General features: G+C 50.9%; 4 protein-coding genes across 4 annotated transcripts; 2 read left to right on the top strand and 2 right to left on the bottom strand.

Moving 5' to 3' along the window:
- Window positions 1–2968: 2968 nt before the first annotated feature.
- GUITHDRAFT_96263 (hypothetical protein) lies at window positions 2969–4496 on the bottom strand (the record flags this gene model as incomplete). Its single annotated transcript, XM_005827435.1, has 14 exons — window positions 4434–4496; window positions 4303–4380; window positions 4167–4253; window positions 4064–4102; window positions 3934–4011; window positions 3800–3863; window positions 3687–3742; window positions 3573–3635; window positions 3481–3529; window positions 3409–3434; window positions 3307–3362; window positions 3176–3255; window positions 3075–3130; window positions 2969–3030 (listed from the first exon to the last, which is right to left on the bottom strand). Coding segments are annotated over exons 1-14 (849 nt in total), but the record flags the coding sequence as incomplete, so codon positions are not given.
- Window positions 4497–6619: 2123 nt separating this feature from the next.
- On the top strand, window positions 6620–8064 carry GUITHDRAFT_75395 (hypothetical protein; the record flags this gene model as incomplete). The annotated part of the gene is made up of 3 exons (XM_005827434.1): window positions 6620–6999; window positions 7054–7210; window positions 7261–8064. Coding segments are annotated over 3 exons (1341 nt in total), but the record flags the coding sequence as incomplete, so codon positions are not given.
- Window positions 8065–9690: 1626 nt separating this feature from the next.
- Window positions 9691–10149, bottom strand: GUITHDRAFT_75449 (hypothetical protein; the record flags this gene model as incomplete). The annotated part of the gene is made up of 1 exon (XM_005827433.1): window positions 9691–10149. The coding sequence occupies one exon, from the start codon at window positions 10147–10149 to the stop codon at window positions 9691–9693; it is 459 nt and encodes a 152-aa protein (XP_005827490.1).
- A 413-nt stretch (window positions 10150–10562) lies between these two features.
- On the top strand, window positions 10563–12382 carry GUITHDRAFT_164615 (hypothetical protein; the record flags this gene model as incomplete). Its single annotated transcript, XM_005827432.1, has 9 exons — window positions 10563–10628; window positions 10869–11390; window positions 11440–11591; window positions 11644–11702; window positions 11747–11808; window positions 11855–11932; window positions 11979–12084; window positions 12137–12222; window positions 12358–12382. 8 exons carry the CDS (start codon window positions 10563–10565, stop codon window positions 12193–12195), a joined length of 1104 nt encoding a protein of 367 aa, XP_005827489.1. The 3' UTR covers window positions 12196–12222; window positions 12358–12382.
- Between the last annotated feature and the right edge of the window lie 19 nt (window positions 12383–12401).

The following is a 12401-nucleotide window of genomic DNA, read 5'->3' as shown; positions in this document are numbered from 1 at the left end:
TGATTTGTTCTCGTCCCTCCTCCAGTTCTCACCACGAAGAGATCGAATGAGTCAAATACTCCATCTTGTGTGACCGTTAAGTCAACAGGCTCTTTAGGCTCATTTCCTGGCCCTCCTCATTTCTCGCTTTTTTTGTTTCTTGTTTTATTAAGTGTATCTTGAAGTTTCCCCCCCCCCCCCGCGCCCCCCAACCCCTCCCACCATCTCCCTGCCTCCTTCTCCTTCTCCCTCGCACTCACATGCATTCTGTCAAGCTCCTTCTGCCTGCTGATCAAGTCTGCTCCTGCTCAAGGATCAGCAGCTTCAACTCCATCGCCTTTTTCCTACCGATGCCATCCGCACCAAAGAAGTCCCCATTGTTCCCGTATACGCCATTGACAGGAGTGTGTAGAACCTACACTGCGTCAACTCCTCCAACCTTAAGCTTCCCATCTCCCTCCCCTCACCTGAAGCCGGTTGGGAGGAGGATGTGGAGGCGGAGCGAAGAGAGGAGGAGTGAAGTGAGGCTCTGGTGCTGGCATCAGCAGGAGAGGTCGAGGGAGATGTGACTCACCTGAGTATCGGATCTGATCCACCTGCACAGCAGGAGGTTTCTCCACCATGTACCTGTCGCTCAAGTAAGAGGAGGGAGAGGGGGAGGAAGAGGAGGGGGAGGGGGAGGAAGAGGAGGGGAAGTGGGAGGAAGAGGAGGGGGAGGGCATCGACCTGTACCCTCCCTTCTGCTCTCCAGCTTGCGGGGCGCGGCTGTCGACATACCGCACAGGCTGTTGCGGTCTGAAGGCAAGGGCGTTAGAGAGATCAAGATTCCTCTCCTGCCTCCTTTCGCACCTGTTTCTTGCGTCCTGATACTTGTCCTTGCGAAACTCAGGGCCCTGCTGTGCCGTCAACCCCAACAGAGCAAGGAGGGCGGGTAGGACGATACCTTCTCCGCCTGCTGCACGTCAGGAACAGGCGCGGGAACGATGCCCTTGCGTGCAGGAAGCTGCGCTGGGGTAAGGAAGCTCTCGCATACTCCGAAAGGTTTGCAGACGTTGGCGGCGTGGGAGGGCGCGGGGGTCTGAATCGACTCGTCGACGTCAGCGGAAGACCGCGAGGAGAGCGGGTTCACGTCCCGGACGTTCTGAACCCTCTGAGGTTGCGGTTCCTTCTGCACCACCTGCTGCTCAGCCTGCAAGTCCTCGTCAGCAGGTCTCAGGTGGGCACCTGCTGAACCTGTGCTGCATTGCTATCTTGCCTCTGCCTCGCCAGCGCCATCCTCTCCCGCTGTAGGTTCCATCAGATGGAGCACGAGGAAGAGACCAGGAGAGCGAGAGAAGGAGAAGGATGCGGTCCAGGTCGAGGAGGAGGACACGGAAATACTCGCTCACCTTCATGCGCTCGTCAGCATCTTTCTTGGCCTTGAGCTGCTTCAGCTTCATCTCCATCATCTTCCGGAACCATCAGGAATTCCCGCAGCAAGGGCAAGCATCTTACCTGCATGTCGCGATTCATCTCTTCGCGCAGTTTCTCATTCTCAGCTCGCTTCTGTTGAGCTCTTAACTTCTGCAGTAAGCAGATCAGGGCAGTGGGCTTACCTGCTTCATCGCATCCACTTTCTGCTGTTCAACCTCCGCCTGCTGATGAGTCAGGCACGTCAACACGAGCCTTGCTTTCACTCACCTGCTCCTTCATTCGTTGCTGGTTCGCATTCATGACTTGTTCCTGCATGCAGTCGTCAACCTTCCCTTCAAGAGAGGCTCCATAGCCTTGTACATTGTGTTGGGAGCTAGGTTTCTCGACAACATTCTTGACATTCTGATAGATCTCATCACTTGAACGAACATTGCAAGCTCGCGTGGTTGTACCTCCTTATCTTCGACGATCTGATTCTTCTCCTCCACCCGGCGAATCTGCATCGTTGGTGACTGCATGCTTCATCGATGGGATCAGACGGTACCGGTGCCCCTTCCCGCTCTCTTGCGTTCACGTTTCGCTGCTCGAGGATGCTCCTCTTCGGTTGCTGCATGACGCATGAGACATCCTCATCTCTACCCCTCGCGTCAACCTCCTCCAGCCTTGACTTGGACGGAGGCTTCGGGCGATGATCCCCAGGAACCTGAGCGACAGTCAGCCGCAAGCAGCAAAGACGTAGGTGGGCAACCATCCCCATCTCCTTCCTTCGCTGCTCGTGCTTCTTCTGAGCTTCTTGCAGTCGATGCTGATGGTGTCAGGTTCAGATGCGTCAAGAGATTGCACCGGACATCAACTTCGAAAGTACAACGCACCTGCCACTCGTTCATGAGACCAGCTTCGCCTTTGGGATGAACCTGAGCCATGGAATGAGGATCAAGGAAGTCAAAGGATCGTCTTGTTCACTTGTTGCATCCTCTTGGCTCGGAGCTCTCTTTGCTCCTGTAATGCATGTCAACCCCTTCTTCACAAAACTAGCAAAGAGGGTAAGCAAGGACCTGAAGAGCCTTTATCCTGTCCTGTTTCTCCTTCTGCAATTGTCGCAAGGCTGCAGCAAAGTTAACGAGTTTGGAGGTCAAAAAACTGCGGACTAATCCACCTGCTTCTGCTCTTTCTTTGGCTCTCAATTCTCGTTCAAGGAAAGCCTATCAAGAACTCAGAAATCCCCAGTGAAAACGAAATGAATCAAACCTGTGCGCGCTTGACTCTGTCTTTCTCTTTCTCTTCCATGCGGATCTTGCACAACAGATTCAGAGCAATGTTGGATGTCAAAACCATTCCTGTCTTCACCCTTTCAGCGTCTGCAGCAGACGGCAATGAGTTGGGTGTCGGCTTCTGCAACTTCTTATCAGCTTTCGGGATTCTTTGAAACGGAAATGAAGTGATTACCCGCGCCAGGATCTGCTCAGCTTTCTGGTCTGGTTGAGGAGGATTCGGTTTGTTGCCGTCATTGAACTCCACTTCTCCTACTGGAACTTTGAGCGGAAGAATTCAAAATCAGTCAATACCTGAACTAGAACCGCTGTGAGATTTCTTCTTTATATCGAACCCAAGCTTTCGTGCTTGCTGTTCCAAACGATTCTATTCCAGTGTCACCTTGATGGCTGACGAAAAATCGAGTACACCTGCTCTTGTTGAATGAATCCCATCAACTTGGGGTCATCTCGAAGCAAATTTGCAGCTGCGTAATATTGAGCTCATTTCAAGGTTTTTCAGCTGCAAGGACCTGAATCGTCACCCAACTGATACTGCACGTAGGCACCCATCTCCTTCCTAATGAAAGGGAGAGCAAGGATCTCGTTGACACTGTGTGCAACGCGTTGGATCCGATACCACGGGAATCCATAAGACTATTACCTGGGACGGGATTGTGGTGATAGAGAAAGCATATTTTTCAAAAGCGATCGCAATTCCTGGATCAACCATGAATAGAGATTTCATTCTGATCTTAGCGCAGACCTTCGAGACTGTGGCTGGAATTGGTCCTGACAGAGAAGAATTAAACATGAAAACAATCTCAGATGATTTCACCGTAAGAAGCCCGCAGAATTTTCTGAACCAATGAATTCATGTCTCGAGCCTGATTGCAAGTTACAATAATTGAGACGGTGAATCGACCAAACCTCAAATGCATGTCGTAGAGAGACGATCTCATACAGAACACACCCCAACGACCAAATATCAGACTGACAGGTTGGTCATTTCCAATCTCGCTGGGTGTCAGGTCGTTCGGTCACCTTGAAAGAATATGGTTGATTACGGAAAAGCTCAGGTGACATGTAGTATGGCGTTCCTGGAGTCCATACAATAAGCTTCATAATTCACGTTGATCCAGCGTTCACTAGCGTACCAATGACTGTCTTTGCCATTTCCAAAGTTCCCTCGAGAACTTTTGCGATCCCAAAATCACCGAGCTGAAACAGAGAGAATCCTTACTAACAAGCTACCAAAATAGTCTAGAGCCATCATCATGGCAAGACAAACCTTGATGATGTTGTTTCGTGTAAGAAAGATGTTTTGCGTCTTGAGATCACGATGAAGAATGTGCTCCTCGTGCATGTACTGTCAATCAAAATCTGGTCAATTCAGACGGTTTGCTCACGACATCCTACACCTGCAGTGCCAGTGCAATTTGCAGAAACCAACTGACGACCTTGTAAAAGTAAGGAGCATTAGAGGAGAAACCAATGAACACAGCTGGCATCAAGATCAAGTACTTCATTCTCGGGAAAAGCCCTCATCCTTCGCTTCTCAATGACAGTAGCGAGATCCCCGCCCTCACAATAGGTCATCACGATACAAAGCTGCAATCAAGCAATTCAGAACAAGCAGGGATATGAGAGATTGATCGACCTGTCTATTCTTGTGAATGAAACTATCTTCATAGCAGACTATTCCAGGATGTCGAAGTCTTTGCAGAACCTTGACCTCCTGTTGGCAACAAGTTCACTGCAGCCTGCACAACATGCATGAATTATGTCTACCTGCTCAGTGGCCGTCCTTTCCTTTGCAGGCATGTTGTGGATCGAAATCTTCTTCATAACATGAAGAGAGCGATCCTGATTTAGAAGAACGAGTCATCAACTGAAACCACATCCCCAAAGGAACAAACCGCCAAACGACGAACGCAGTAAACAGATCCGAAAGATCCTTTCCCGAGAAGTTTCATCACTTCATATTCTTCAAGCTTTCCCATTGTGCACAAACAAGTCGAGTGCGATGATGAAACCTTTTCACGATGTCCGTTCCTATATTTCAGGCAACAAAAATTCTTGTCCCATAGACTTCAACGTACGATGTTGTATCTAAATGCTGTTCCGATCGAGAAACTCGAGTAATGAATGTAACCCACTTTATCTCATAGATGTAAGGGCCGAATCTGCCAAGAACATGCATCATTACCACATCAGGAAAAATGTGTAATCCACGACTTGTTAGATACATGGATAAGTTTTCACATTTCAGCCAGAACTGTGCAAATGATAAAGCCATTCTAGCTCATCCACTCTTCTTAATCTAAAGATCTTCTAGATTCAACCATCAAACGCGGGCTTCTAGGTTTCACTTCCCTCGCCAAAAACTGCTAAGGCATAGCAATTGCAATCTCTAGGGGAAGGCAACAAAAATATCTCAAGATCATATGAGCGACATTCAGACGCGGAGAGGAAGGAGAGGAAGGAGAGGGCCAGTGAGGCTGAGAATCTCTCCCGATATTTCTTAGAGGCAGCTCGAGACATCAAGCAACTCTCCCTTCTCTCTCCCTCTCCCGACCGCCAGGCCATACTCGATCCATAAGCGCAAGGTGGAGGGGGGCAGGGGTCCCTAAACCCCCCATGGACCGCTCTATGGAGGGGGTAGGGGTATTATTCTGAGGCGAGCCGGAAGTTTGTACGGGGTAACGACCGTTGATCCCTGCGTTCGAACTGAAGGGAGCCGACGGGGGTGGCTTGATCCTGGGTAGTGTTTTACCAGGGGTAGGGTAATCAAGAACCGGTATTGTTCTCGAGAAATCAGCGGTGACAGACAGTAGGGTACCTGAAGTTCAGAATCTCCACAGGGTGGGTACAATTTCCAATGTTCTGCCCAAGAGTGGGTCATGTTTCAGAATTTTCTGCTTAAAAGCACCCACCCTTGGTATTAAAATTCGGGGCATATGAGGGTAAGGATGGGTCAAATTCAAGGTGTCGCCCCAAATTGCTGAGCTTTGCGTGAAAATTGATTGAAATTTACCATGGGGTCCGCCAACTTGCCAACTGCTACAGGGGACTTGAGGCGGACTCGCTACCTTTCAGTTCCCCGGGCCCCGGCGTGACATGCCACAAGATTATCTTGATAATCCACCCCTACCCCCCTTGCGCCTGTCTTTGCGGGTCTTGGAACCCTACCCACTTAGTCACTTGGTACCGTGAGAGTACCCCTGAGGACCCCTACCCCTATCTGGAAGCACCATCTCACTCAAATAATTGACCCGTGTAAAACCCAAAAAAGAAAATAAAGCCGCTGCTCGCCTCCTCCTGCTCCCCAACTCTTCTGCTTCACTTTCTTCCTGTCCGCTCTCTCTGCAGTTTTCTCTCCCTCCTATCCCTACATAGATGACTCCTTCTATCCCTACATAGATGACTCCTTCTATCCCTACATAGATGACTCCTTCTATCCCTACATAGATGACTCCTTCTATCCCTACATAGATGACTCCTTCTATCCCTACATAGATGACTCCGTCTATCCCTACATAGATGACTCCTTCTATCCCTACATCGATGACTCCTTCTATCCCTACATAGATGACTCCGTCTATCCCTACATAGATGACTCCTTCTATCCCTACATAGATGACTCCTTCCTCTCTGAGCTCCTGATCTCATCATTCCCATCCTTTCATCTGTTGCTGCTTGCCCCACCATGATCCTTCGCCTCTTTAGATCTATCTTGTGTATCTTTATGCACTTGTTTCTTCTGCATTGTGGCTATACGTCAATCTGTACACCTCCTATCTAGACTGCTATCACTGAACACATCCCTTGCTCTAATCTTCCTTGGGTTGTCATTGGTCCATGCTTCCTGCATGTGTTGATTGCGTTCACCATTTTAGGGCTGACCGAGGGGCAAGACACTACCTTGATGAATTGCTGGGCAAATTTTCAAGTTTGATCTGGAGAATTCATACACCATGGCAACTGACTGGGTAGCTTTGTCATACGCGTTGACTGTGACATCTCTGGTGTCGATAGCGCTGTACGCTGTAATTTATACAAAGTTGCGATTGAAGAGCTCGTCCGAGACCAGCCATTTGCTTCAAACTTCGGAAGGATTTTTGACAGCAAAGAAGTCACAGGGGATGTACAGAATCGCATGGAGTTTCTATGCTGGAAGCGTTGGATCCTGGTGTATCACCAGCCCTTCCAACTACGCTACTTATGCTGGATGGATCGGAATGATCTTCATGGCCATAGGCACTGGTGTTCCTCTCATCGTGCAGTCATACTTCGGTAGCATGGTGCAATCCAAGTACCCCACTGTCAACTCGTTCGGGGATTTCATCACCGCAAGGTCTACATCTGAACTCGTTCCGACGTCTTGCCTGCAATCTTACTCCAGCTGCAGGTTTGGACCCACAGCTAAGTTGGCGTGCATAGGGGTGGCATTGATCAATATGGCTGTCATGATGCTTGCTGAGTTCACCACCATTGGAGGGCTGTTTCGCGATTTTGTAGGCACGGAAGGGTTTCCAATCATTCTGATTGTAGCCACCGTTACGACGGTACTCACCTTGTTTGACATGCCTCTCGGATGGCTTAACAAATCACGCAGGTATACACCATGTATGGAGGACTTCTGGTTTCGATCGTGACGGATCAGGTTCAAGGCATCACCAGCGTCGTTCTTATCACAACCATCAGTATATATGTTGCTGCCACCTTCAAACGGGAGCTGCCGCCCAACTTCGGCAGTTTGAAACAATCACTGGGGCCGAATCAGTCGGGATACAGCTCAATCCTCGTCATGCCAGCATCGCTCATGTCCTCAGTTATGTTCAACGAGGGGATGTGGCAAAGGGTATGGGCTGCAAAAGATCCGCAATCGCTCAAACGAGGAGGGGTCCTGGCTTGTCTTGCTGTGGTGAGCGTCGTGTTTCTCTTCGGACTTGGAGGCTTTCTCGCAGCATGGGGTGGACTAATCGACTTTCAAACGGGAAATCCCAATCTGTATCTCTTCCAGGTGTTCAAATCATCTCCGAACCAAAACAACGTGCATGTCAATCAGTTCATAGAAGTCCTGGTCCTTGTGCTCGCAGCTGTCATGAACGAGTCTGCCATCGATAGCGTGCAGAATGGGCTAGCAGCAACCATTTCAACGCAGTTCTTAAGGGGAAAGCCTCTGATCTGGGCTCGAGGGTGTGTTCTTGTAATCACTGTCATCATAGTTCCATTTGCTCTTGCAAACTATGCAGTCCTGTCAATCTTTCTGCTGCCTAGTATCTTGGCAGTTTGCTGGCTCTTTCCGGTCATGCTCGGGGGCATCTGGGACACACCCTTGGGTCTGCGAGTGGTCTCTGAGTCTTCGCTTATATTCGGAGGACTTGCTGCCGTCCTGTCAGTCTCTGCGTATGGCATCACCCAAGGTCCTAGTCAGTGCGTTCAGATGGCTCGCGACGGCGTTCTCTTCCCGCCCTACCACGAGGCATGCGGCTGTGCCGGGGATTCAGCTCTTCTCGGACTGAACTCTACTGGAATCGATTGTGTCACAGCAGGAGCTAACTGGGCGTGGATCGGCCAGCCTTACATGTGGCAATACTTTCTGCTCGCCCTTGGTGAGCTCTGCCGCCTTATTTACTGTCGATGTCCTGACAACATGCAGGTGTGTCTGCAGCCGCCACCTTGTTCTTCGGCTTCGTGTCTGAGGTTGCTCACAGGGCAAGCATGCCCACCATCGGCATCACTGCCCTCCTCTTGTACATTCCCGGATTTGCAGCAGTCACTGGCATTGACGAGCGGAAAGCTGACGGGGGAGCGCCGATCAAGCATCCGGACGGCAGTCAGCGGGACCCGGGGATCACAGAAGAAGAGGCCTCTGTTCCTCCCCTTCAGATCCATCTCAACGTCCCAGCAGAGGAGCTCGTAGCCTTTGGCTATGTCCTGCCACATCCGGGATCGGTCGTTGCACAATCACATGTACTCCACATGTACCCACCGCAAACAATGCATCCTCTGACGTAGTGATCTGAACCATCGATTTATTCGTGCAGTTGCACGTATTCATCATGTCCTGCACTTGACCATCTGTCTACTTGAATCATCGTTCTTGTTTCTGTTTTTTGTTTGAGTGAAGCCTTGTACACAACGCCAGCTCCTACGCTTTGATTCGTCTCCATCGTTAATGACCAAGATTCACTCTTATACTCTTATACTATGACAAGCTTCATCACTCTGTTACTATGACAAAGTTTACTACTCGGTCTGCTGGTGCTCTAACATTCCCTATCACCATGTCTCACTTTCAGCGGAATCTATCAAGACCAGATTTTTCGTAGCCACAGGCACAAGCAGCAGCCAAGTGACGTATGACAAGGCAGACATGTCAGCACTCTCGCTAGAGGTCTCAGGATGAAGACGAACTGAACTCTTTTCTCCTCTGCTCTCACTTGCTCTCGTCTCTCCCTGATCTAGCTAACGCCATGTCTGGCTTCCTGCCCTTCGGTCCTGTACGTGTCTCGTTCCTATCTGCGGTGACTTGCGAGGCTGCAGGCAGCTCAGTCTGGTTGGTGCTAATGCTAAGGTCAAGTTTTTGCAGCAGCTCGACGAGATCGGTGCTGTCATCGGTAGCGTTCTGAGTGCGAGCGACGGCTCCAGCTGCAACTGCCTTTGGTTGTCGAGCTGGGGAACCTCGAGAAGGAATCTTGGAGGCTCTCGACCAGATCTTGAGGGTGAGCGGGTCTGACTCAGGGATCAGATCCTTCAGACACAGACTTGGCGGGGAACCTGTCTTGAGGGCCCTCACGCTTTCGAAAGGATCGTTCTTGATCACAAAGTCTGGAACAGAGACGTTTTCTCCCTCCTTACCCAAATCTTCGAGGAATCTGCCAAGGACAGTGAAGGAGGCTCGACAGGAATCAGAAGCACCTTCGCAAGTCGCTGCCGGGCATCAGCCCAGTATCGTTCATATCAGTCACGTTCCATGGAGGAGGGTTTATAGCAGTGCCCACGGGATTGAACGCCGCCTGCGCGACCAAACCAACAATGGTTAGGTGTTTTTCTTGGAAGCCCACATGCCGTACGGCACCTTGTAGGGGCTGTCATCAATCAGAAGAGTACGATTCCTGGCGAAACTTGACATGTTTGGCATTCTCCAAACAGTTTCCAAGTCCTTGGTCACGAGTTCCTTGTACTTGTTCTCAGGATGTCTCAGCCCGGTCGGTGTACAGGAGGAGCCATCGAGAATGAATGCAACGTCCTGATGGTAGCTCGTGCCGAAGATGTGTTTGACCAGCTCGACAACATTCTCTCGCTTTGCTGTAGACCATACGCCGAGTACAAACAGTTCAGTGCACCACTTTACGAATTCCATCATTCCAGGTCGGTTATACACGTAAGTACTCCGAACTTTCACGCAGGGCAAGTTCGGGAGTTTCTTTCGCGTTCGTTCTAATAGAAATCCGTTTACATCGAGGACAAGAAGAATCCTCTTGTTGGCTTTCGACATTTTCAAGCCCTGTCCGAAAAAGACATCGCCGCAGGACCTGGTAGCTTTCAGTCAAATTAAACGAAAGATGGAAACAAGTTCAAATTGAGACTCTCATGATGAAATGTCCTATCGGGTCCTCTACACCTTCTGACTTCCCTCATCCTCCTCGCCATCGTTCACTTCACTTGTCTCAAGGCCGGTTTGAGCAAAAGCCGCATTCCATATCAACTCTGAGGGCGGCTTGAAAAAGAGGATGAGCTGTATGAGTCCCGATTTGAAGTATCGGACTAGACCCCTCAGGAAAAGGGGGTGGTGCTACTAGAGTGTTCCTTTTCACGGGGTGTTTTCCCCAGAAAATTTGGTAATTATCACGGGTGGTATACTCTTTAAAGGGGTGGCAGTGAATGAACTGCTGCCTGTCTCTTCGCGGCATGCTGCGATGGGGTGGAGCAGCGGCGGTAGGGGTCGCGATGTTGGTGCTCGTGGGAACACTGCAGGTATGTAGAAGTGTTGGGATGGGATGGGATGGGATGGGATGGGATGGGATGGGATGGATGGGAGGGGAGGGGAGGGGAGGGGATGGGATGGGATGGGATGGGATGGGATGGGATGGGATATTGGTTTTTTTGTGATCTGACGAAATTCTCCTCTCCTGCTTCCCTCACCCTCTCCTACGCCACGGCCTCTTCCTCACCAATGCCTTTATCCTCCTCTATCTTCTCTATTTCTCTTCACAGCGATCTCCTAGAGAGGAGCTTTTACAGAGTAACGCCAAGTCAGGAGCATCACAACGACGCCAAATGCTGGCTACTGCTTCTGTTATCTCGTGCTTGAGTCCGCCATGTGATCCTTACGGAGTCAGCCCACCAGAGGTTCACTATCAGTTCACACAGCCCGTCACTCCAGTTGAACCCCATCCTCTTACAATCCAAGCCGTGCAAAATGCAGCGGATGCCCTAGCTGAGGCCAAGAAGGCGGGGGACAAGGAGGCTTTCAATGAAAAGGAGATCGAGAAGGCTAGACTGAACATCAAGGCGGTCAAAGAACAGAACAGCCGTGAGCTTGAATCCTCGAACAGCGCTCTTTGGGCTGCAATTGGAGCACTGAAGAAGTCGTTGCGAGGCTACAAGACGAGGCTTTCAGCTATCAAGGCACAGATGATGTCTCGGGATAACTATTTGTCAGCCCGTGTGTCTTCTTTGACCTCGTCTCTTGGTCGCGCAAAGGTGGGAATGGCCAGACGCGTCAGCGACATGAAGGTGAAGTTTGAAGCATGTGCCAGCTACATGAAGTTGATGGTGTGGTCAGGTCAAGCTTGCAGTCCTCGAGAAACAGCCTGGACCGTCTGGTGCTCCCGGAAAGCCTGGTCTTGACGGCAAGCCCGGACCTCAGGGTCCGACAGGCCTTCCTGGGCCGCGTGGACCCCGCGGGCCTCCTGGGTACCAGGGAGCTAGGGGAAGGTGGGTGGATATGAAACAAGAGATACCGCGTATCTGACTCTTGGCTGCGCAGGGATGGTCGAGATGGACTTCCTGGTCCCATGGGCCCCCGAGGGGACATGGGCATTCCAGGTCTGTTTGCCTGCTGCTCGGCTCCTCGTTTGATCGGCTGGCAGGCCCACAAGGACCTAGAGGCCTGGCAGGACCTGATGGAGAACCAGGACCGCGAGGCCCGCAGGTAACGAGGCCTGCTCTGAAGTCGGTCAGCCTGACTCTTATCGCAGGGTCCCCCTGGAATTGGTCGAATGGGACCCCCTGGACCTCCTGGACCTGAGGGCCCACGAGGGGTACAAGGACCGCAGGTTCTCCAGACTCTTCTGCCATGTTGAGAAGCTCAAATCTTTTCAGGGACCCACTGGACAGGCCGGTGTTCCCGTGCGAGGCCCAGACGGCATTCCAGGTCCTCCGGGTCCAACTGGAAGCCCGGGAGCTGCAGGGGCTGCAGGGCCGGCAGGTGACGAATGAGCTGGAATCTTTGCGGGCTCTGAAAGAATTTGTGAGCACAGGTTCAGCTGGACCTCCAGGAGTTGCTGGAGTTATCGGCCACTTCGAACAACATCATTAAACAATACGAGCTTAAATCGCCTTACATGTGAGAACGAGCAAAACTGCTTCACTGATAAGGGCTCTGCTTCCCACAGACTGAGTAGTAGAGCGGCGTACAAAGGAATCAGAAACTCGTCATTGTGCTCTTGACGTCCTTTCGTGCCCGCACGATCTTGTGCAGCATACATGCCCAAATTGCTCTGTAGACATTTGGAATCCCAAAGC

This window comes from Guillardia theta, assembly GCF_000315625.1.
Source record: "Guillardia theta CCMP2712 unplaced genomic scaffold GUITHscaffold_66, whole genome shotgun sequence".
Lineage (NCBI taxonomy): Eukaryota > Cryptophyceae > Pyrenomonadales > Geminigeraceae > Guillardia > Guillardia theta.
Note: the sequence above shows the minus strand (reverse complement) of the source record. Positions and strands in the feature narration are given on the sequence as shown.